At 33.2% G+C, this 24,060-nt stretch overlaps 3 protein-coding genes across 5 annotated transcripts; all 3 read left to right on the forward strand.

Moving 5' to 3' along the window:
- Positions 1 to 498: 498 nt before the first annotated feature.
- Positions 499 to 9,285, forward strand: LOC111611649 (nuclear GTPase SLIP-GC-like). Of its 2 annotated transcripts, XM_023349114.1 has the most exons (22): positions 499 to 637; positions 724 to 805; positions 1,147 to 1,259; positions 1,507 to 1,551; positions 1,934 to 1,958; positions 2,060 to 2,140; positions 2,962 to 3,055; positions 3,725 to 3,941; positions 4,036 to 4,269; positions 4,939 to 5,145; positions 6,114 to 6,289; positions 6,443 to 6,536; positions 6,636 to 6,723; positions 6,825 to 6,946; positions 7,139 to 7,315; positions 7,421 to 7,575; positions 7,863 to 7,980; positions 8,198 to 8,306; positions 8,392 to 8,525; positions 8,906 to 8,987; positions 9,065 to 9,142; positions 9,228 to 9,285. In XM_023349114.1, exons 2-21 carry the CDS (start codon positions 739 to 741, stop codon positions 9,121 to 9,123), a joined length of 2,397 nt encoding a protein of 798 aa, XP_023204882.1. In that variant the 5' UTR covers positions 499 to 637; positions 724 to 738; the 3' UTR covers positions 9,124 to 9,142; positions 9,228 to 9,285. The 2 variants fall into 2 exon arrangements, with proteins under 2 accessions (XP_023204882.1, XP_023204883.1); XM_023349115.1 differs by lacking the exon at positions 499 to 637 and having other exon boundaries at positions 722 to 805; positions 1,185 to 1,259.
- LOC111611651 lies at positions 9,233 to 11,628 on the forward strand. The gene is made up of 4 exons (XM_023349118.1): positions 9,233 to 9,322; positions 9,928 to 10,040; positions 10,234 to 10,278; positions 10,714 to 11,628. Exons 2-4 carry the CDS (start codon positions 9,936 to 9,938, stop codon positions 11,524 to 11,526), a joined length of 963 nt encoding a protein of 320 aa, XP_023204886.1. The 5' UTR covers positions 9,233 to 9,322; positions 9,928 to 9,935; the 3' UTR covers positions 11,527 to 11,628.
- Positions 11,629 to 14,129: 2,501 nt separating this feature from the next.
- LOC111611650 (nuclear GTPase SLIP-GC-like) lies at positions 14,130 to 22,917 on the forward strand. 2 transcript variants are annotated; one of them, XM_023349116.1, is made up of 22 exons: positions 14,130 to 14,268; positions 14,355 to 14,436; positions 14,778 to 14,890; positions 15,138 to 15,182; positions 15,565 to 15,589; positions 15,691 to 15,771; positions 16,593 to 16,686; positions 17,356 to 17,572; positions 17,667 to 17,900; positions 18,570 to 18,776; positions 19,747 to 19,922; positions 20,076 to 20,169; positions 20,269 to 20,356; positions 20,458 to 20,579; positions 20,772 to 20,948; positions 21,054 to 21,208; positions 21,496 to 21,613; positions 21,831 to 21,939; positions 22,024 to 22,157; positions 22,538 to 22,619; positions 22,697 to 22,774; positions 22,860 to 22,917. In XM_023349116.1, the coding sequence occupies exons 2-21, from the start codon at positions 14,370 to 14,372 to the stop codon at positions 22,753 to 22,755; spliced, it is 2,397 nt and encodes a 798-aa protein (XP_023204884.1). In that variant the 5' UTR covers positions 14,130 to 14,268; positions 14,355 to 14,369; the 3' UTR covers positions 22,756 to 22,774; positions 22,860 to 22,917. The 2 variants fall into 2 exon arrangements, with proteins under 2 accessions (XP_023204884.1, XP_023204885.1); XM_023349117.1 differs by lacking the exon at positions 14,130 to 14,268 and having other exon boundaries at positions 14,353 to 14,436; positions 14,816 to 14,890.
- The last annotated feature ends 1,143 nt before the right edge of the window (positions 22,918 to 24,060 follow it).

Consider the following 24,060-nt stretch of genomic DNA (forward strand, 5'->3'; position numbering starts at 1 on the left):
ATACTATTTCATTTTTGTCAGCAGTTAGGTGTCTATACAGAAATGAGACTGTTGAAGGGAAACGAGCTGCCCTCGCAGGATGAATTGTGGCTTGGCGCTTCCTCTCAACAGAGCAAAAGGTGCAGCTCTGAGCAGAAGCTCTGAGCAGCAGAGCAACTTCAAGAAACACACATGATAAATGAAAGAATAAAACTGATTAATAAAAGAAATAACAGTATGAATAATTATTTCATTTGACAATACCCGAATTCTAATCTCCCTATAAATGTATGGACATATTATAAAATAAGAACTTGTCATAAAATATTTTTGGTTTAATTTTTGTTTTTTTTTGCACCAGAGTCAGAATTAAAATGTTTGTCCAGCTTTCATACACTTTTAATATTCTTGAACCAATTAAATTGGCTAAACTCAAGCAGTTTGTTTTACAGTGTGGGAGCCTTTGCTGTTTTATAGTTTGCCACTCCTTTCTTTTTAATCAACCCACACTTCCCTGTTCCTGGTTTTCTTCTTTTCTACCATTTGAACATAGAACTTTGAGCAATCAACTTTACTTTTGTGGAACAGCTTTGAGATAATTTTTCTCTTCTTCATCTGAAGACTGAAGTGTTGTTGCCATAATTTCATTCATTACAAGGTGGGTTTTTTAATCAGATTTAAAAATTGAATTGTCTATGTGAAACAATACTTAGATATATCATGATTTTATGATTTATCTTCTAGACTCTGTTCTTGGTCATGGATGACTTTGTTTGTGACACGCTAACCAAGAGCGGTCTGAGTAACTTGATTGAAGCATTTGAAGGTAATGTATTACACTGCATAACTGTTATGGACAAAAACAGTGGAGGAAATGTATATGTGGTTCTGTACCAGTGCATGTAAAATTGAATTAATTACATGTTGTTGTCATAGAACAATGTCACAAGAAAGTTAAAAAAGACATGGATTCACAAATGCCTGTTAAATATATTACAATAATAATGTTTTGAACACACAGATAAATGTGACCATGAATAAGGCGTTTAAGTGCTAGTAGAAAAAAAGCTTCTTACGCCCACATAGCGCCTCCCAGAGGACAAAGGGATAAACAGCTCTACAAATATTGGCATGACTGATATCTAATGCGATGTTGTTTGATTACAGATGAAGGGATTGATACAGAAAGTTTTTATCTGCTTCAGGATGCAGACATTGATAAGATGATTCCAAAAATGGGACCAAGGTTAAAATTCAAAAAGTTACTCAGTCAGTTAAAGGTATGTTCCTGTGCTGTTAAAACATGTTTTTGATATGAAAACTTTCACTGGTGTGGAGATATGCTTTTACATTATTATTATTATTATTATTATTATTATTATTATTATTATTATTATTATTATTATTATTATTATTATTATTATTATTATTATTATTATTATATTTTACATAAAATAGTCCATTGATAATAAAGGCTGAACAGATTTTTTTCCCTACTTTGGGTTTTAAAAAATGTTTTATCACTAGGCAGAACAAACGCCAAATGAGAGCACACATCATTTTCCACCACATGTAAGTCAAATATATTCTTATTTTAGTTTACAGTGAAGTATTTTATCCTAACATCTGTGATATGGCTGCTTAGTTTTAGTGTTCAATTAAAAAATATATATATCTTTTAATTGAAGGATATTACTACTTTAATTGAAAGATATTACATTTAATATTGTTAACTGAATTATATTATTGTAAATAATATAATTATTATTCATACATCATCCTGTATGTATTTAATCTCATACAGGATGACATCATAAGTATGTTGTTATTATGTTAATTTATTATTAGTATAATGAAAATGCAAGTGCAATAAAACAAATGTTATGAACTTTTAAGTTATGTTATAATGGAAAAACATTTTTAATTATAGTCAAACGTTTCTGTTCATCTTCAGGTTTTACCTTCTACAAATGACATGGGTGAGAAATACAAGATCTTAGTCAAACCCTTTCATGCACATTGACCTAAAAAAACCCAGTTAGGTATAAACCAATACGAGTGACTTTTCTTTTTAAACTAGGAAAGCGAAAATCTGACCAACAGTTGGACAGCAATGGACAACAAGCAGCAAAAAGGAAGTGTGAGACAAATTCGTCAGCAGGTATTTCTTTTTATGCACTCTGTACCACATAAAATAATATTATTGGGATATTTAAATTACAGCTCAACTTTTCCTCCAGATTTCTTTTTATTGCAGGGTTGTGGGAGGAGGGACTAAATTTTCATTTAAGTGTCACTGATGATGATTCTATTGCATCTGTATGTTCACATTGATTGACATACTGACTCAGTTTGCAAATCTCCAGATGCTTTGCATTTTATTTTATTTATTATTTAATGCCTTTATATGACAAGGTATTAAATGATCAATTAAAGTTGATTGTTTATTAGAAGAAAACTAAACTTTTTTTAATTAACATGACAGATTATATTTCTAATTCAATAAATCAATCAATCAAGTTCATTTGTATCTCACATTTCAACAACAAGACAGTTCAAAGTTATGTCTTAAAAATACAAATTCATAGAACACACAGTTAGTAATTAAAATGTTACGTTTTTTCAAATGCTGTTCTTACAAGTCAAAATGTTGATTAATGTTTCATTCATAATGTTTCAAAAGCAACTCTAAACAGGTGGGGTTTTAGTCTAAATTTAAAGGAACTCAGTGTTTTGGCTGTTTTATGATTTTCCTGAAGTTTGTTCCAGATGTATGGTGCTTAGAAGCTGAATTCTGCTTCTAATTGAAAAATTGCCTAAGCAAATTTTAGCAACACTAATTATTTGTGTAGAAAAATATTTTTCATCTTGTCTCACAATTAACATCATGTATGTTACATTGTTTTACCTGTAAATTAACAAATTCTAAAAAAAATCCTCTTTATTTACATTATAGTTTGTTATTTATTTATTTATTTCTAGAAACAGAAGCAAAGATATTAACTAACGTGAGAAACACGATGGGGGGCATCTGTGCCATGTTACAAGATGACAGTGATCTCAATACGTTGTTGAAGTAAGTAGATTCTCTGTTGGAAATAAACCAAGAATAAAGTTTCAAGCTGGAAAAAACATTCCTGAAAATCTAGAGAGGCAATTTCACAGAGTACTTAAAGCTTTGCCTCTTAATTGATGTATTGTAATTGTTTATACTTTACCAAGTACCTTTTTTTATTGTGATAGAGATCAGGGCTCCATCCCTAATGATGATTATTGATATTATATTTATTTACAGACCAAATGCGTTTTGTTTCAGTTCTTTATTTCAGTTGCATTGTGACATTTAGTTGAACATTCTTTTTGGGTAGGGAGACTGGCCATCTTTCCTGTTCAGGGAGAATGTGGGGGAAAATGTCAGTTTGTTCCTGATTTCTATTGGTACCTTTACCTGATATGAGTGTTGGAATTGCCCAAAGTATAAAAGCCAGTTTCTTTGTCTCACTGTGAAATGGATGTCGGTTCAAATGTGACCAGCTGCTTCAAATAAATCCATCTCGACTGCATTGTGTTGCCTCACCTCCTTTCCTGAATGCAGAGCCTCTGCCGGTCAAAGACGACATTACATTTAAGCTTTTGTTAAACCTGCCTATATTTTTCCTTTAACTCAGATGGTTTAAATATTGAATATATATGTAGACATGCATTTTAAAGCTGAGTTGCTCAACAATGGCTAAATTTTCTACAGAACTAAAATCAAGAATTTGGAGACGGAAACGAAGGAGCTGGTTGGTGTCTTTGGTAAAACTGGAGCTGGAAAAACGTCTTTGATAAATGCTGTCCTTGAAGAGAGAAATCTTTTGCCCTCTGGAAGTGTCAGTGCCTGTACCTCAGTCATGATTAAAGTGGAGGGTAACAGGCACAATGAAAAATACGAGGCGGAGATTGAATTCATTTCACCCGAGGTAAGCTAAAAATATACTTATAAAAGTCTGATGAAAATGTAACTTCTGTAATTTTACACATCACTCGAAAAGCTTTTTTATTATTATTTTTTAGGACTGGGAAGATGAATTGGGATCACTGCATTGTATCATTAAAAAAGGAAATCAAGAAGTACAAGACAATGTTGATGATTCTGATGAAGAATACCATGATGCTGTTGATAAGCTGTCTGCTCTGTATGAAGAAGAGTGGAGGGAAAAATCCTGTGAACAACTCATGGAGTCAAAGTACTTCAAAGAAATTCCAGAATTTTTTCAATCAAGAAGCAAAAACTTGATCTTTGAATCAGTAAGATGCAAAGATTTTAACAGTAACTTTGTGCAGCAATTCAGCAATATATGTATATATACAGTACAGACCAAAAGTTTGGACACACCTTCTAATTCAATGGGTTTTCTTTATTTTCATGACTATTTATAAGGCAAGAAAATCCCACTTATTAACCTGACAGGGCACACCTATGAAGTGAAAACCATTTCAGGTGACTACCTCTTGAAGCTCATCGAGAAAATGCAGAGTGTGTGCAAAGCAGTAATCACAGCAAAAGGTTGCTACTTTGAAGAAACTAGAATATAAGGGGTATTTTCAGTTGCTTTACACTTTTTTGTTTAATGCATATTTCCACATGTGTTATTCATAGTTTTGATGCCTTCAGAGTGAATCTACAATGTCAATAGTCATGAAAATAAAGGAAACTCATTGAATTAAAAGGTGTGTCCAAACTTTTGGTCTGTACTGTATCATAATTGTATAATTTTGTAATTATACACTTATACATACGTACAATAATACATGCACATGTTTACATAGAGCTTACTGTAACCCTTTCAATTTCAGGTTAATAATACAAGACACAATAAAGCCCTACTGAGCAACACAGATGTAAAATTTCATTATTTTCAGCTGTCACAATAACACAGCTTTTATTACTAATATAACTATTATTATGTTTTGCAGGCTAAAGACCTATCTGCAGATATTGTCAAATATACAAAGGACTCTCCAAAGAACAAAAACTATAACAAAATAAAGCAGTGGTATTGGCCACTTGTGAAGTGTGTGACTGTCAGGGTACCAAATCATCCTTCTCTCCAACACGTCACACTTGTGGACCTTCCTGGAAATGGAGACCGCAATAAAAGCAGAGATACAATGTGGAAAGGGGTAATTTATTCAGTACTATATTGTACTTTATTTTTATATATACTGTATACATATATATATATATGGGTATATATATATGTATACAGTATATATATATATATATATATATATATATATATATATATATATATATATATATATATATATATATATATATATATATATATATATATATATATATATACATATATATATATATATGCTTGTATATAATATCACAGTCAGTGATGGTTTGTGGTGCCATGTCATCTGCTGGTGTTGGTCCACTGTGTTTTCTGAGGTCCAAGGTCAATGCAGCCATCTACCGGGAAGTTTTAGGGCACTTATGGAGATGCAGATTTAATCTTCAAACATGACTTAGCACCTACACACGGTGCCAGAGCACCAGTGCTTGGTTTAAGGACCATGGTATCTCTGGTATCCCTGTTCTTAATTGGCCAGCAAACTCATCTGACCTTAACTGCATAAAAAATCTATGGGGTATTGCGAAGAGGAAGATGTGATACACCAGACACAATTCAAAAGCCGATGGTCACTATCAGGGCAACCTGAGCTCTCATAACACCAGAGCAGTGCCACAGACTGATCAGCTAGATGTCCCTCCACATTGCTACAGTAATCTGGGCAAACGAAGCCCAAACTAAGTACTCAGTGCTGCATATGATCTTATTTTTTATGTTCATACTTTTCAGTTGGCCAATATTTCTTAAAAAAATCCTTTTTTGTATTGGTTTTAAATAATATTAAAATTTTCTGAGATACTGAATTTGGGGTTTTCATTAGTTGTCAGTTCTAATCATCAAAATTAAATGGAAAAAATCAAACATTTGAAATATATCAGTCTGAGAGTAACAAAAGAATATAATAAACAAGTTTCACTTTTTGAATGGCAATACTGATTTAAATCAACTTTTTCATAATATTCAAATTTTTTGACCAGCACCTAAATATAAAAAGCTTTTCTTCAGATTGTTGGAGACTGTTCTACCGTCTGGGTTGTCACTGAAGTCAATCGAGCAGCAGCAGAGCAAGAATCATGGGACATCCTGAAAAATGTTGCCAGTCAGATTGGAAACGGTGGGGAGTGTCGACACATTCACATTGTCTGCACCAAGTCTGATGATATTGACGATTCAGATGTAACGTGAGTTCACTGCTGTGTTGAAAGTGTATTATTAAATAAAACTCAAAGGGCAAAAGGCCATAGATTGTCTTCCACGTTGTTTACATGTTTTATTTTATTGTCAGAAGATTTATAGGTCTGTTAAGCTCCAGTAGATCATTTCTTCTCTTTTAGCACCAAAGCTGAAACTCAGGCCTTGATACTTAAGAGAAACGCAGAAACCAAAGAAAGGGTGACAAAAGAATTCAACAAACTGGACAAGATTAAAGTGAGTATTGTATACCGGTAAAATGTGTAGCACATTGTTTGTCTACAATTAAAAATAAAATGAATTTCTACGTTAACAAATGATATTGATATTTCCTAGAAACACTTCAGTGACGAGTGTTTTCAGGTGTTCACTGTGAGCTCCAGAGAATTTTTCCGAAAGAGAGATCTAAGTCCAGAGGACACTGGTATGTTGTGCCAATTTGTGTGAAACATTTATCACATAACAGCAGAACCACAAACTGTGTGAAATTTATTATATAACTATAGACATGATTTGTTTTCACAGAAATACCCAATCTTCAAGAATTTTTGCAAAATCTCAATGACTGTCACTCAGAGACATTAAACTATGTGTCTGGAGCTCATGGCATCCTCTCTTTGATTCATGGGGCCAGCAGAAGAAAAGAGGTAAGAATAACAAGTTAAATGTTTTTTAGTGTATTTAGCTGTTTTACTTGCTTTAAGAAAATTGTAATACAGCACAAATAAACATAATTTAATTAAATATAATATTCATGTCATGAATATATTTTTCAGGGGTACTAAATTAAAATAAATTTGGAGAGTCTGAAAATGTCCTAAACAACATTGTTTTTCCAGGATGACAGAATTAAGGAAGTGTTTGAAGCTCTTGAGAAAAATCTAACCCTTCAAATTGAGTCAATCACAAATGAAATGATGAAGATTTACAACGTTTTTGAAGAACACCTTCAAGAGGGAGTTGAGAGATCCAAAAACTCATACGAAAACATCTTGAGGTCTACCCTCTATCCCCATGTATGTATGCTGATAAGGAAGTACATCTTTGTAATGTAGCATATTTTTGTCACATATGTTATTAAATTTGATTAATTTCTCTCTCTCTTTTTTTCATTCCTCCAGAAAAGGGATGGTCGGGGATTTCATAAGCAACTGAAAAAAGCAGTAGAAAATAGAGGAGTCCACCGACCTAAGAAAGGAAGAGAAATGAACATCAACATAAACTTGACTTCCCATCTGGCTGACAGCATTGACGAGGAATTCAGAACCACTTTTCCGTAAGACCTTTATGAGAACATAGAGTCCTCTCCAAATATCTAACTGCAACATCGATCACAAATAAATTCACTGAAGTTCCTGTTTCCAATTACACCACACATTATATGTTGTGTTATAAAACACACATTATGCCACATTATATGGTGTGTTTTATGACACACCATAATCATTCATGGTAGCAATGAGTGAATGAGTTTCACATTTTGATATTATTGACAATATTATTTTATTTTATTATTTTATTTTTTTATTATTTTATTTTATTATCATATTATTTATGTTGCAGAAATGACGGAAAATGTGGCCCATTCAAAGGAGTGATCTATAGTTTTTCACTTGTCACTGAAGAACTAAAAGAGAAGTACAAAGATGTGGAACTGCAACTGGTATCTCTCAAGTCAGAGGTAATAAATGAGAAACATACGTTGTTAGAAACACATAAAATAATGAAAGGCTTTTATGCTGGCTAAAATTGAGATTTAAAAAAAATATGTCAAAAATAAACAAGTAAACACATACACGTGTTATTACTGACAATAGCAGAATACTTTAACATTGTAGGAAAACTGTGTTACTTAAATTATTTTTAGAATTACTATCCGTTTTAAATTTTTCTTTTAGGAAGAACGTCTGAAGACAAGTCTGAACAAAAGTATTCGTAAGCGCAAAAAAACAGTCTACAGGAGTCTAATAAAAACCATTGAGGAAACACTGCAAGACTGCTATAAAAGTAAAAAAAATGATCAAGTTATTACAATAATTTACATTTATGCTTAAGTATTATTTATTAGCACATAAAACATCATGTTTTCCAGAAGCAGCAGCCTTTACAGGAACTGGTACACTGCAGAACATGCGGGAAACTATAGAGAATCACGTACATGGATCAAAGAACACCATGTTTGAAAATGCTAAAAGGGTCATGATGAACCACCTGCACAACTTGATGGTTTGTTACTTTTAATATGTTAACAGTGAAATATAAATTACATTCCCTCTCAGGACTCTCCACTCTGTTATCATACCCATATACAGATCCATGCAAAGCTGTGAAAAACTACATGCCTTTTTTTGCTTGTTTCTGTTTCCTCTCTCTTTCTAAAGTGTCTTAAGGAATTATCCTATGCATGTGCAATCTGTAGATCAGTGGAGAGATTCTTGACATGTGAGAGAGCATATGGCTAAAATGTGATCCCTTATTAAAAATACGTTTCCACTGTGGTGTGAATAAAAACACGTTTCAGGCATTTTGACAATAATCATAAGTAATTTAATTTTGAAATTAACTTTTGACTGAACCAAGTAATAAAAGGTATAACTCTAAATCAGATGGACGTCCTGAAAACACTAGAGGATACCATGAGGGAATCGATTGAGGTGTCCCTGAAGACTGATGACACCTCATTTCCAGGTAAAATGTCAGCTCTTAAAAAAAATTTATTTAAAAAGACATTTCAGAGAAAAACCTGATTAAAACTGTTTTCTTAGATGTTTCAGCACAGCTCAAGATGGTCCAAAAACTATGTGATGAGCTGAAAAGCTGCTAAAACACAGAACATATTTGAGGTAAAGAACATAATCTATAAATTGCACTCTTACTGAATGAAGCAACAAAAACTTTCAGCTCTAATTGTGGCTTTTAATTCAACAGCTGTTCTCATTGGAGGGATTCACCATCATAACATGCTGCATTTGCATCCCTTCAGGATGAAAAACCGTAGGATTGTGGAAAAAAATATATATTATGTAATTTTCTTTGCCACTTCTTTCCTAATTTTTTTCTCTTGGAGGGGTGTTTGCAACAATTTTCATTTTGTTTATTAGAGCCTGAATATGGAAAACTTAGAGAGTGAAGATAAAATCAGGTCAAAGTGTCTTTACTTAAATCTGTAGGAAGAAAGAATGTACTGTTGCTGGATTAAAAAATCAACATGGATAATGTATTTGTGCAGTTGTTCATATGTGTGTGAAACTTCTTTAGTTATATACCATACTTATTATCATGGAACAGTGGTCCAAGTTCTTTAACTTTGTTATGGTCACAGCTATGCTATGTGATTGATTTCCTACCTCAACATTAGGCACAAGTTGAATATGCATGATTTTATAATTACGTTTTTATAGAAACTTATTCACTTTTATCACATGGCCATGATTAGATCCAGTTACCTGCATAATAAAATTAGCAGTTTTTTAACAAGTGTTTACTATACACCCATTTTAGATGTTAACAAACCTCAGTCACTGCAGCAGAAGTACCTTGCAATGATTTTTGTACCATGTTCACAAAGCTTAATTCTGCAGCAGCTTTAAATTATATCAACATGACTAAACACAACTTTTGATTACAGATGAAGAAATGGACACGGAAAGTCTTTATTGTCTTGAAGACCGAGATATTGATACACTGATTCCAAAAGTGGACCAAAGGATTCAATTCAAAAAGGAATTTCAGTTGTTAAAGGTAATGCCCTGGTTTATGCCATTTTGTTGCTCATTTTCGGCCTAGTGAAATTTTTTTGTTGATACTTGCTTTTGTAACTCAATGCTTTTTGCTGCTTCTTTAAAATAAATCTAAATGTCTCACATTCATACATTTTATTTAACTTTTGTTTTATTTAATATGTACTTTGGGTTTCTAATGTACTTGTCAACAGGAAGAACAAAGCAGAAATCCAGGGATGCAGCAATGTCCTGCACATGTATGTACAAACACTTTTACACTAGATAAATATGAAATAATATTTCATTGCTTGGATCAGTTCTTTTTATGAACTAATATGTGGAGTGCAGAATGTAGAAGCAATTAATTTCACCAAGGAATAAGGACTACGGCATTAATGAATTAGACTTTCCTTTCCTATCAATTTAATTCCATTCAAGTCAATTAGATTTTTTAATTTTAATCCTCCCAGAGGTACGAATAATTCTGGTCTTACCAGTGGGTAACTTTTAAACTTTTAACTAAAATGAGCAAATGCAAATCATTTCACATCATTTTCACACCAACTTGATTAAAAAAGGTATATATAAACTTGTAAAATGTTAAATTCTATTATTAACTTTATGTTTTTTTAAACATTGCCTAGAATAAGGAGTATAGATAGATAGATAATACTTTATCATATGTATTTCAGTGTTGCATTAACTCTGGATCTGAAGAGTGTCCAACCCGAGATGATACCAGTTCAATTAGGTCATCATCACCTGGTCGACTGAGAGAATGTCTCCTCACTGACAACAATGTGACATCAAACCCAACCAGGTCCAGCATAAAGTCTCTCAGCACCATCACCGTCTCTGTTAGCTTGTTAAACATCCGCTCACTCACCAACAAAGAGTCTTTCGTTTCCAAGCTTCTAAGGGAAAAGCAGTTTGACTTCTTATGCCTGACGGAGACCTGGCAGAAGAAAAATGACCTTACACATTTAAAAAGGGCTGCGCCGGATGGGTATTCTCACATCAGCCAACCACGCTCTGAAGGACGAGGAGGCGGTGTCGCAGTGCTCTTCAGAGACAAGTGGCTTGTATCTTCTGTCAGTGTCCCCACTTACAACTCTTTTGAATCTACAGTACTACAAATCCACTTATCAGTACCCACCATCTTAGCCACCATCTATCGCCCTCCTGAGTCCAACAAGGATTTCTTAAATGATTTCTCCTCTCTTTTAACATTTTTGTGGTCCTTATCCCCAAATATTATCGTAGTGGGTGATTTCAACATTCACATGGACAAATTCAGCAACACTCTGACGCGGGACTTTTATTATTTGTTGGACAGTTTTGGAATGCAGCAATATGTTGACTTTTCTACACACAGCCACGGTCACATTCTGGATCTTGTCTGCTGCTCTGCTTTAACGCTTTCAAACTGTACGGCATTAAAAATGTCCATTTGTGACCATAAACTGATTTCATTTACTGTCACTTTGCCACTATACAGACTATAGTTTCATCTTTTTCCAAACATCAGTAGTTCAATCTGGAGAGACTCAGACGGAAAAAACAGCGATTAAACAGGTTTATTGACATGCATGAATTTAAAGTTCTTTGGCGCTCGGGCCCCGGCTGAGGACATTGAGCTGTGAATTGCGATCAGCTCGGATGAGCATTCCCGATGTAGGTTAGGAATGTCATCCCCCGGGACCCGACACTGGTGGTGGGGGTCGGTGAAGGATGGGAGCCTGAAGAGTGGAGGTGGAGAAGGGGTGGAGGAGGGTTGAGCGCAGCTGGAAAGCGGAAGATGCCATGGATGGAGGTCCTTATCAACTGGGCCTTGGTCGGTGAGTGGACGTGACGTGGCTTGGTCCTGCGTTGATAGGTCGGCGGTGATGAGCGGGACGCGCCGACTGGATGATGCAGGTGGGGCTAAAGAGTCTTCCAGTTTGAATTTGCGCCTAGGCTTCATTTCTATTCGATCTGGTACATTTGACAAAATCACAGATCCATTTATGGACAAGTTACACAGATGATGTGGTCTGACTCTACAACAATGCATGGGAAAGACATTCTGCAGAGCAAAACATCCCTTCTTTGGCTGGATGTTAGTTTTTCTAAATTGTTTTGGTGGATTTCTCTAGACAGAATCAAAATGTTCTTTACTATTATTTCCACTTCCAAGCAGCAGTTTTACATTTCTTCTGACAAGCTGTAAATATGCTTGGACATGCATTAGTTGGTTCCATACAAGTCTCTGCTGCTTTATAACTGACATAACTGGTGTCATGTCAGTAAAATGAACATTTAATAAATGAGGAATTCCTTGTAAAACTAAAAATCTTAATTGAATTGTTTGGGTCATTACACACAAATGTTTTGTGTTATCGAAATATGTCAATATTATACATTTCTTCATAATTCTTTCCCAAAGGTCTTGCAAGAAAGTTGGCACTTCCCCACCTTGTATTTTATTACTGTGATTTCTTATCGCTGTAAATACTTGGATTATAAAATCTAGTTGAGGCTTAAACCAAATTTCTTGAATACAAATAAGATGTGGTTTGTCTGTCAAATCTGAAATGTTTTTTATTATTATTCTTGACCATTACTATTAAGACTTCTGGCAATTCACTTTAATATAATAACAAAGAAAAAAGACCACTGCACAACTGAGTTTGAGAAGATTGACTTTTTTAGTATGTCCTTTCTTAATGTCAAGATACAGTATATTTGAGCTGCTTCCACAATTATATGAATTTTTTTTTTCAGTTTTCCTTTCTTTTTGGGCAGTGCTATTTATTACCTCTACCATGAATAAAACAAATTCCTCTTTCATCATGAGTACAGTGTCATCTTTGCTCTTGTCACATCCCTGACAAACAGAACTCCATACTTCTACAGCTGTTACCTAGAGAGCCCTGTCATGCCTGGCCATCGATCCAACAGACACCGAGGGCCTTCCTCCAGTTCTCTGCCTTGAGACCCTCTCGAAATATTAATTTATTCTTATTTTTTAGGAATGAACTATCAACGAGACTAGTTTGTACTAATTGCTTTGAGAAATTCACTTGCCAGTTTTAAATTCCGGTTGTGACTCATCTTGACAAGTCCCAACAGGAAACAGATATAAGTTATGGGAATGATTCTGATAGCATGCCAACAGAGCGTGATCAAGAACACCTTTTATAATGCCAAATAATAAGCAGATGAAGAAATGAAAGAGATTAAAACAAACAGTTTAAGGAAATGAGGGAGGAATGAGGGAGCAAAAGGGATAGTAGGACTTGCCAAACTATTAAAATCTTAAACAGAAGTAAAACACAGATATTAGAAAACTTGACGATATTGCAAAGAACTCAAATAAAAATTTAATAGAAAAACCTTAAAATATAAGAAATAGTTATAAACTTCATCTAGAACCCAAACTGAATAAATGTGTGTCGAATTTGCTTTTAAAAATACTGTTAACCCCGAAAAAATGATCAATTACCAGGATTCAAAAGGCAACCCACAACTCCACATATGCACACAGTAGGTAGCAGAAGTATTGTTTCCAATAACTGCTTCACTCACTTCACACACCGAGAGTGCAACAGTTTAAACAGACCAGGTGCAAATACTATTTCATTTTTGTCAGCAGTTAGGTGTCTATACAGAAATGAGACTGTTGAAGGGAAACGAGCTGCCCTCGCAGGATGAATTGTGGCTTGGCGCTTCCTCTCAACAGAGCAAAAGGTGCAGCTCTGAGCAGAAGCTCTGAGCAGCAGAGCAACTTCAAGAAACACACATGATAAATGAAAGAATAAAACTGATTAATAAAAGAAATAACAGTATGAATAATTATTTCATTTGACAATACCCGAATTCTAATCTCCCTATAAATGTATGGACATATTATAAAATAAGAACTTGTCATAAAATATTTTTGGTTTAATTTTTGTTTTTTTTTGCACCAGAGTCAGAATTAAAATGTTTGTCCAGCTTTCATACACTTTTAATATTCTTGAACCAATTAAATTGGCTAAACTCAAGCAGTTTGTTTTACAGTGTGGGAGCCTTTGCTGTTTTATAGTTTGCCACTCCTTTCTTTTTAATCAACCCACACTTCCCTGTTCCTGGTTTTCTTCTTTTCTACCATTTGAACATAGAACTTTGAGCAATCAACTTTACTTTTGTGGAACAGCTTTGAGATAATTTTTCTCTTCTTCATCTGAAGACTGAAGTGTTGTTGCCATAATTTCATTCATTACAAGGTGGGTTTTTTAATCAGATTTAAAAATTGAATTGTCTATGTGAAACAATACTTAGATATATCATGATTTTATGATTTATCTTCTAGACTCTGTTCTTGGTCATGGATGACTTTGTTTGTGACACGCTAACCAAGAGCGGTCTGAGTAACTTGATTGAAGCATTTGAAGGTAATGTATTACACTGCATAACTGTTATGGACAAAAACAGTGGAGGAAATGTATATGTGGTTCTGTACCAGTGCATGTAAAATTGAATTAATTACATGTTGTTGTCATAGAACAATGTCACAAGAAAGTTAAAAAAGACATGGATTCACAAATGCCTGTTAAATATATTACAATAATAATGTTTTGAACACACAGATAAATGTGACCATGAATAAGGCGTTTAAGTGCTAGTAGAAAAAAAGCTTCTTACGCCCACATAGCGCCTCCCAGAGGACAAAGGGATAAACAGCTCTACAAATATTGGCATGACTGATATCTAATGCGATGTTGTTTGATTACAGATGAAGGGATTGATACAGAAAGTTTTTATCTGCTTCAGGATGCAGACATTGATAAGATGATTCCAAAAATGGGACCAAGGTTAAAATTCAAAAAGTTACTCAGTCAGTTAAAGGTATGTTCCTGTGCTGTTAAAACATGTTTTTGATATGAAAACTTTCACTGGTGTGGAGATATGCTTTTACATTATTATTATTATTATTATTATTATTATTATTATTATTATTATTATTATTATTATTATTATTATTATTATTATTATTATTATTATTATTATATTTTACATAAAATAGTCCATTGATAATAAAGGCTGAACAGATTTTTTTCCCTACTTTGGGTTTTAAAAAATGTTTTATCACTAGGCAGAACAAACGCCAAATGAGAGCACACATCATTTTCCACCACATGTAAGTCAAATATATTCTTATTTTAGTTTACAGTGAAGTATTTTATCCTAACATCTGTGATATGGCTGCTTAGTTTTAGTGTTCAATTAAAAAATATATATATCTTTTAATTGAAGGATATTACTACTTTAATTGAAAGATATTACATTTAATATTGTTAACTGAATTATATTATTGTAAATAATATAATTATTATTCATACATCATCCTGTATGTATTTAATCTCATACAGGATGACATCATAAGTATGTTGTTATTATGTTAATTTATTATTAGTATAATGAAAATGCAAGTGCAATAAAACAAATGTTATGAACTTTTAAGTTATGTTATAATGGAAAAACATTTTTAATTATAGTCAAACGTTTCTGTTCATCTTCAGGTTTTACCTTCTACAAATGACATGGGTGAGAAATACAAGATCTTAGTCAAACCCTTTCATGCACATTGACCTAAAAAAACCCAGTTAGGTATAAACCAATACGAGTGACTTTTCTTTTTAAACTAGGAAAGCGAAAATCTGACCAACAGTTGGACAGCAATGGACAACAAGCAGCAAAAAGGAAGTGTGAGACAAATTCGTCAGCAGGTATTTCTTTTTATGCACTCTGTACCACATAAAATAATATTATTGGGATATTTAAATTACAGCTCAACTTTTCCTCCAGATTTCTTTTTATTGCAGGGTTGTGGGAGGAGGGACTAAATTTTCATTTAAGTGTCACTGATGATGATTCTATTGCATCTGTATGTTCACATTGATTGACATACTGACTCAGTTTGCAAATCTCCAGATGCTTTGCATTTTATTTTATTTATTATTTAATGCCTTTATATGACAAGGTATTAAATGATCAATTAAAGTTGATTGTTTATTAGAAGAAAACTAAACTTTTTTTAATTAACATGACAGATTATATTTCTAATTCAATAAATCAATCAATCAAGTTCATTTGTATCTCACATTTCAACAACAAGACAGTTCAAAGTTATGTCTTAAAAATACAAATTCATAGAACACACAGTTAGTAATTAAAATGTTACGTTTTTTCAAATGCTGTTCTTACAAGTCAAAATGTTGATTAATGTTTCATTCATAATGTTTCAAAAGCAACTCTAAACAGGTGGGGTTTTAGTCTAAATTTAAAGGAACTCAGTGTTTTGGCTGTTTTATGATTTTCCTGAAGTTTGTTCCAGATGTATGGTGCTTAGAAGCTGAATTCTGCTTCTAATTGAAAAATTGCCTAAGCAAATTTTAGCAACACTAATTATTTGTGTAGAAAAATATTTTTCATCTTGTCTCACAATTAACATCATGTATGTTACATTGTTTTACCTGTAAATTAACAAATTCTAAAAAAAATCCTCTTTATTTACATTATAGTTTGTTATTTATTTATTTATTTCTAGAAACAGAAGCAAAGATATTAACTAACGTGAGAAACACGATGGGGGGCATCTGTGCCATGTTACAAGATGACAGTGATCTCAATACGTTGTTGAAGTAAGTAGATTCTCTGTTGGAAATAAACCAAGAATAAAGTTTCAAGCTGGAAAAAACATTCCTGAAAATCTAGAGAGGCAATTTCACAGAGTACTTAAAGCTTTGCCTCTTAATTGATGTATTGTAATTGTTTATACTTTACCAAGTACCTTTTTTTATTGTGATAGAGATCAGGGCTCCATCCCTAATGATGATTATTGATATTATATTTATTTACAGACCAAATGCGTTTTGTTTCAGTTCTTTATTTCAGTTGCATTGTGACATTTAGTTGAACATTCTTTTTGGGTAGGGAGACTGGCCATCTTTCCTGTTCAGGGAGAATGTGGGGGAAAATGTCAGTTTGTTCCTGATTTCTATTGGTACCTTTACCTGATATGAGTGTTGGAATTGCCCAAAGTATAAAAGCCAGTTTCTTTGTCTCACTGTGAAATGGATGTCGGTTCAAATGTGACCAGCTGCTTCAAATAAATCCATCTCGACTGCATTGTGTTGCCTCACCTCCTTTCCTGAATGCAGAGCCTCTGCCGGTCAAAGACGACATTACATTTAAGCTTTTGTTAAACCTGCCTATATTTTTCCTTTAACTCAGATGGTTTAAATATTGAATATATATGTAGACATGCATTTTAAAGCTGAGTTGCTCAACAATGGCTAAATTTTCTACAGAACTAAAATCAAGAATTTGGAGACGGAAACGAAGGAGCTGGTTGGTGTCTTTGGTAAAACTGGAGCTGGAAAAACGTCTTTGATAAATGCTGTCCTTGAAGAGAGAAATCTTTTGCCCTCTGGAAGTGTCAGTGCCTGTACCTCAGTCATGATTAAAGTGGAGGGTAACAGGCACAATGAAAAATACGAGGCGGAGATTGAATTCATTTCACCCGAGGTAAGCTAAAAATATACTTATAAAAGTCTGATGAAAATGTAACTTCTGTAATTTTACACATCACTCGAAAAGCTTTTTTATTATTATTTTTTAGGACTGGGAAGATGAATTGGGATCACTGCATTGTATCATTAAAAAAGGAAATCAAGAAGTACAAGACAATGTTGATGATTCTGATGAAGAATACCATGATGCTGTTGATAAGCTGTCTGCTCTGTATGAAGAAGAGTGGAGGGAAAAATCCTGTGAACAACTCATGGAGTCAAAGTACTTCAAAGAAATTCCAGAATTTTTTCAATCAAGAAGCAAAAACTTGATCTTTGAATCAGTAAGATGCAAAGATTTTAACAGTAACTTTGTGCAGCAATTCAGCAATATATGTATATATACAGTACAGACCAAAAGTTTGGACACACCTTCTAATTCAATGGGTTTTCTTTATTTTCATGACTATTTATAAGGCAAGAAAATCCCACTTATTAACCTGACAGGGCACACCTATGAAGTGAAAACCATTTCAGGTGACTACCTCTTGAAGCTCATCGAGAAAATGCAGAGTGTGTGCAAAGCAGTAATCACAGCAAAAGGTTGCTACTTTGAAGAAACTAGAATATAAGGGGTATTTTCAGTTGCTTTACACTTTTTTGTTTAATGCATATTTCCACATGTGTTATTCATAGTTTTGATGCCTTCAGAGTGAATCTACAATGTCAATAGTCATGAAAATAAAGGAAACTCATTGAATTAAAAGGTGTGTCCAAACTTTTGGTCTGTACTGTATCATAATTGTATAATTTTGTAATTATACACTTATACATACGTACAATAATACATGCACATGTTTACATAGAGCTTACTGTAACCCTTTCAATTTCAGGTTAATAATACAAGACACAATAAAGCCCTACTGAGCAACACAGATGTAAAATTTCATTATTTTCAGCTGTCACAATAACACAGCTTTTATTACTAATATAACTATTATTATGTTTTGCAGGCTAAAGACCTATCTGCAGATATTGTCAAATATACAAAGGACTCTCCAAAGAACAAAAACTATAACAAAATAAAGCAGTGGTATTGGCCACTTGTGAAGTGTGTGACTGTCAGGGTACCAAATCATCCTTCTCTCCAACACGTCACACTTGTGGACCTTCCTGGAAATGGAGACCGCAATAAAAGCAGAGATACAATGTGGAAAGGGGTAATTTATTCAGTACTATATTGTACTTTATTTTTATATATACTGTATACATATATATATATATGGGTATATATATATGTATACAGTATATATATATATATATATATATATATATATATATATATATATATATATATATATATATATATATATATATATATATATATATATATATATATATATATATATATATATATATATATGCTTGTATATAATATCACAGTCAGTGATGGTTTGTGGTGCCATGTCATCTGCTGGTGTTGGTCCACTGTGTTTTCTGAGGTCCAAGGTCAATGCAGCCATCTACCGGGAAGTTTTAGGGCACTTATGGAGATGCAGATTTAATCTTCAAACATGACTTAGCACCTACACACGGTGCCAGAGCACCAGTGCTTGGTTTAAGGACCATGGTATCTCTGGTATCCCTGTTCTTAATTGGCCAGCAAACTCATCTGACCTTAACTGCATAAAAAATCTATGGGGTATTGCGAAGAGGAAGATGTGATACACCAGACACAATTCAAAAGCCGATGGTCACTATCAGGGCAACCTGAGCTCTCATAACACCAGAGCAGTGCCACAGACTGATCAGCTAGATGTCCCTCCACATTGCTACAGTAATCTGGGCAAACGAAGCCCAAACTAAGTACTCAGTGCTGCATATGATCTTATTTTTTATGTTCATACTTTTCAGTTGGCCAATATTTCTTAAAAAAATCCTTTTTTGTATTGGTTTTAAATAATATTAAAATTTTCTGAGATACTGAATTTGGGGTTTTCATTAGTTGTCAGTTCTAATCATCAAAATTAAATGGAAAAAATCAAACATTTGAAATATATCAGTCTGAGAGTAACAAAAGAATATAATAAACAAGTTTCACTTTTTGAATGGCAATACTGATTTAAATCAACTTTTTCATAATATTCAAATTTTTTGACCAGCACCTAAATATAAAATGCTTTTCTTCAGATTGTTGGAGACTGTTCTACCGTCTGGGTTGTCACTGAAGTCAATCGAGCAGCAGCAGAGCAAGAATCATGGGACATCCTGAAAAATGTTGCCAGTCAGATTGGAAACGGTGGGGAGTGTCGACACATTCACATTGTCTGCACCAAGTCTGATGATATTGACGATTCAGATGTAACGTGAGTTCACTGCTGTGTTGAAAGTGTATTATTAAATAAAACTCAAAGGGCAAAAGGCCATAGATTGTCTTCCACGTTGTTTACATGTTTTATTTTATTGTCAGAAGATTTATAGGTCTGTTAAGCTCCAGTAGATCATTTCTTCTCTTTTAGCACCAAAGCTGAAACTCAGGCCTTGATACTTAAGAGAAACGCAGAAACCAAAGAAAGGGTGACAAAAGAATTCAACAAACTGGACAAGATTAAAGTGAGTATTGTATACCGGTAAAATGTGTAGCACATTGTTTGTCTACAATTAAAAATAAAATGAATTTCTACGTTAACAAATGATATTGATATTTCCTAGAAACACTTCAGTGACGAGTGTTTTCAGGTGTTCACTGTGAGCTCCAGAGAATTTTTCCGAAAGAGAGATCTAAGTCCAGAGGACACTGGTATGTTGTGCCAATTTGTGTGAAACATTTATCACATAACAGCAGAACCACAAACTGTGTGAAATTTATTATATAACTATAGACATGATTTGTTTTCACAGAAATACCCAATCTTCAAGAATTTTTGCAAAATCTCAATGACTGTCACTCAGAGACATTAAACTATGTGTCTGGAGCTCATGGCATCCTCTCTTTGATTCATGGGGCCAGCAGAAGAAAAGAGGTAAGAATAACAAGTTAAATGTTTTTTAGTGTATTTAGCTGTTTTACTTGCTTTAAGAAAATTGTAATACAGCACAAATAAACATAATTTAATTAAATATAATATTCATGTCATGAATATATTTTTCAGGGGTACTAAATTAAAATAAATTTGGAGAGTCTGAAAATGTCCTAAACAACATTGTTTTTCCAGGATGACAGAATTAAGGAAGTGTTTGAAGCTCTTGAGAAAAATCTAACCCTTCAAATTGAGTCAATCACAAATGAAATGATGAAGATTTACAACGTTTTTGAAGAACACCTTCAAGAGGGAGTTGAGAGATCCAAAAACTCATACGAAAACATCTTGAGGTCTACCCTCTATCCCCATGTATGTATGCTGATAAGGAAGTACATCTTTGTAATGTAGCATATTTTTGTCACATATGTTATTAAATTTGATTAATTTCTCTCTCTCTTTTTTTCATTCCTCCAGAAAAGGGATGGTCGGGGATTTCATAAGCAACTGAAAAAAGCAGTAGAAAATAGAGGAGTCCACCGACCTAAGAAAGGAAGAGAAATGAACATCAACATAAACTTGACTTCCCATCTGGCTGACAGCATTGACGAGGAATTCAGAACCACTTTTCCGTAAGACCTTTATGAGAACATAGAGTCCTCTCCAAATATCTAACTGCAACATCGATCACAAATAAATTCACTGAAGTTCCTGTTTCCAATTACACCACACATTATATGTTGTGTTATAAAACACACATTATGCCACATTATATGGTGTGTTTTATGACACACCATAATCATTCATGGTAGCAATGAGTGAATGAGTTTCACATTTTGATATTATTGACAATATTATTTTATTTTATTATTTTATTTTTTTATTATTTTATTTTATTATCATATTATTTATGTTGCAGAAATGACGGAAAATGTGGCCCATTCAAAGGAGTGATCTATAGTTTTTCACTTGTCACTGAAGAACTAAAAGAGAAGTACAAAGATGTGGAACTGCAACTGGTATCTCTCAAGTCAGAGGTAATAAATGAGAAACATACGTTGTTAGAAACACATAAAATAATGAAAGGCTTTTATGCTGGCTAAAATTGAGATTTAAAAAAAATATGTCAAAAATAAACAAGTAAACACATACACGTGTTATTACTGACAATAGCAGAATACTTTAACATTGTAGGAAAACTGTGTTACTTAAATTATTTTTAGAATTACTATCCGTTTTAAATTTTTCTTTTAGGAAGAACGTCTGAAGACAAGTCTGAACAAAAGTATTCGTAAGCGCAAAAAAACAGTCTACAGGAGTCTAATAAAAACCATTGAGGAAACACTGCAAGACTGCTATAAAAGTAAAAAAATGATCAAGTTATTACAATAATTTACATTTATGCTTAAGTATTATTTATTAGCACATAAAACATCATGTTTTCCAGAAGCAGCAGCCTTTACAGGAACTGGTACACTGCAGAACATGCGGGAAACTATAGAGAATCACGTACATGGATCAAAGAACACCATGTTTGAAAATGCTAAAAGGGTCATGATGAACCACCTGCACAACTTGATGGTTTGTTACTTTTAATATGTTAACAGTGAAATATAAATTACATTCCCTCTCAGGACTCTCCACTCTGTTATCATACCCATATACAGATCCATGCAAAGCTGTGAAAAACTACATGCCTTTTTTCGCTTGTTTCTGTTTCCTCTCTCTTTCTAAAGTGTCTTAAGGAATTATCCTATGCATGTGCAATCTGTAGATCAGTGGAGAGATTCTTGACATGTGAGAGAGCATATGGCTAAAATGTGATCCCTTATTAAAAATACTTTTCCACTGTGGTGTGAATAAAAACACGTTTCAGGCATTTTGACAATAATCATAAGTAATTTAATTTTGAAATTAACTTTTGACTGAACCAAGTAATAAAAGGTATAACTCTAAATCAGATGGACGTCCTGAAAACACTAGAGGATACCATGAGGGAATCGATTGAGGTGTCCCTGAAGACTGATGACACCTCATTTCCAGGTAAAATGTCAGCTCTTAAAAAAAATTTATTTAAAAAGACATTTCAGAGAAAAACCTGATTAAAACTGTTTTCTTAGATGTTTCAGCACAGCTCAAGATGGTCCAAAAACTATGTGATGAGCTGAAAAGCTGCTAAAACACAGAACATATTTGAGGTAAAGAACATAATCTATAAATTGCACTCTTACTGAATGAAGCAACAAAAACTTTCAGCTCTAATTGTGGCTTTTAATTCAACAGCTGTTCTCATTGGAGGGATTCACCATCATAACATGCTGCATTTGCATCCCTTCAGGATGAAAAACCGTAGGATTGTGGAAAAAAATATATATTATGTAATTTTCTTTGCCACTTCTTTCCTAATTTTTTTCTCTTGGAGGGGTGTTTGCAACAATTTTCATTTTGTTTATTAGAGCCTGAATATGGAAAACTTAGAGAGTGAAGATAAAATCAGGTCAAAGTGTCTTTACTTAAATCTGTAGGAAGAATTACAAGAAAAAGATATAGAAGACATTTTAATTTTTAAAAAATTTTCTTTGATATTTTATATGTGACATTATTTTTATTAATTTTAGTATAGGTTGATTACACTACTTTACTATTTGATAATTTTAGAAATGTTTGCAATACATTTGAAATTAAAATCAAATCTAAGTGGCTTTTCTTAGTACTGCAGGACTAATTGCAGGAAATATATGGAAGACATTTCCATTTTGAATAGTTTTCTTTGATATTTTATACGTGACAAAATGTTATTCATTTTTAGCATGTTTATTACACTTTTTTAACTCTGTTAATTTTTACAAATGTTTGCATTACCTTTCTTCTCTTTTGTTAAAGCTTACATGAAAAATGTAAAGAAATATAACAAAGTTATGATTATTTCTGGCTTCTGAAGATGACTAAACCTGATTATTCTCAATTGTTTAGCTGTTTAATTGTACTCCTAATGCATGTGTGTGATTTGGTATCTTGTAGTAAAATTTAATAAGATAATCAGATAAATGTACATGAACATATCAGATGATTTTTTTAACTCTAATTTTCTGAGTTTTATTCACTGGGAAATTCATAACTATGATTCCTGTTAAACTTTCTACCATAAAGACCCGAAATACATATGAACAAATAAAGTTATGTATGACACATTGTGTTTTTCTCTTTTCAATTTAATTATTGAAAAAATTATATCACTTTCACTGCAGGTACCAAGTAAGTGTTTGAAAGATAAAGGTGGATCTTTATTAACATCACCAGCTGTTGGATACACTCTGAATAATCCTACATTGTCCTGCAGCCACAAAGGTTGAGTGGAAGGAAAAACTATTAGAAAAATGTGGAATAAGAGTAACTGCATTATTAAAGGAACGACAAGCAAAATCTATTCAAGAGTTTGAGAAAGCTTCATGAAGAGTGGACTGAGGCTGCAGTCAGCTCATCA

Source organism: Xiphophorus maculatus, chromosome 16 (genome assembly GCF_002775205.1).
Source record: "Xiphophorus maculatus strain JP 163 A chromosome 16, X_maculatus-5.0-male, whole genome shotgun sequence".
Classification (NCBI taxonomy): Eukaryota; Metazoa; Chordata; class Actinopteri; order Cyprinodontiformes; family Poeciliidae; genus Xiphophorus; species Xiphophorus maculatus.

What these genes read in the sequence shown, in the direction of transcription:
- LOC111611649 (XM_023349114.1), top strand. Translation starts at nt 739, where the DNA reads ATGGATGACTTTGTTTGTGACACGCTAACCAAGAGCGGTCTGAGTAAC. An exon ending in TTGAATTCATTTCACCCGAG is followed by an intron (nt 3,942 to 4,035) that starts GTAAGCTAAAAA and finishes ATTATTTTTTAG; the next exon opens with GACTGGGAAGATGAATTGGG. An exon ending in TGATGACACCTCATTTCCAG is followed by an intron (nt 8,988 to 9,064) that starts GTAAAATGTCAG and finishes CTGTTTTCTTAG; the next exon opens with ATGTTTCAGCACAGCTCAAG.
- LOC111611651 (XM_023349118.1), top strand. Translation starts at nt 9,936, where the DNA reads ATGGACACGGAAAGTCTTTATTGTCTTGAAGACCGAGATATTGATACA. An exon ending in AGGAATTTCAGTTGTTAAAG is followed by an intron (nt 10,041 to 10,233) that starts GTAATGCCCTGG and finishes ACTTGTCAACAG; the next exon opens with GAAGAACAAAGCAGAAATCC. An exon ending in TGCAGCAATGTCCTGCACAT is followed by an intron (nt 10,279 to 10,713) that starts GTATGTACAAAC and finishes TATGTATTTCAG; the next exon opens with TGTTGCATTAACTCTGGATC.
- LOC111611650 (XM_023349116.1), top strand. Translation starts at nt 14,370, where the DNA reads ATGGATGACTTTGTTTGTGACACGCTAACCAAGAGCGGTCTGAGTAAC. An exon ending in AGTTACTCAGTCAGTTAAAG is followed by an intron (nt 14,891 to 15,137) that starts GTATGTTCCTGT and finishes TTTTATCACTAG; the next exon opens with GCAGAACAAACGCCAAATGA. An exon ending in GATCTCAATACGTTGTTGAA is followed by an intron (nt 16,687 to 17,355) that starts GTAAGTAGATTC and finishes AATTTTCTACAG; the next exon opens with AACTAAAATCAAGAATTTGG.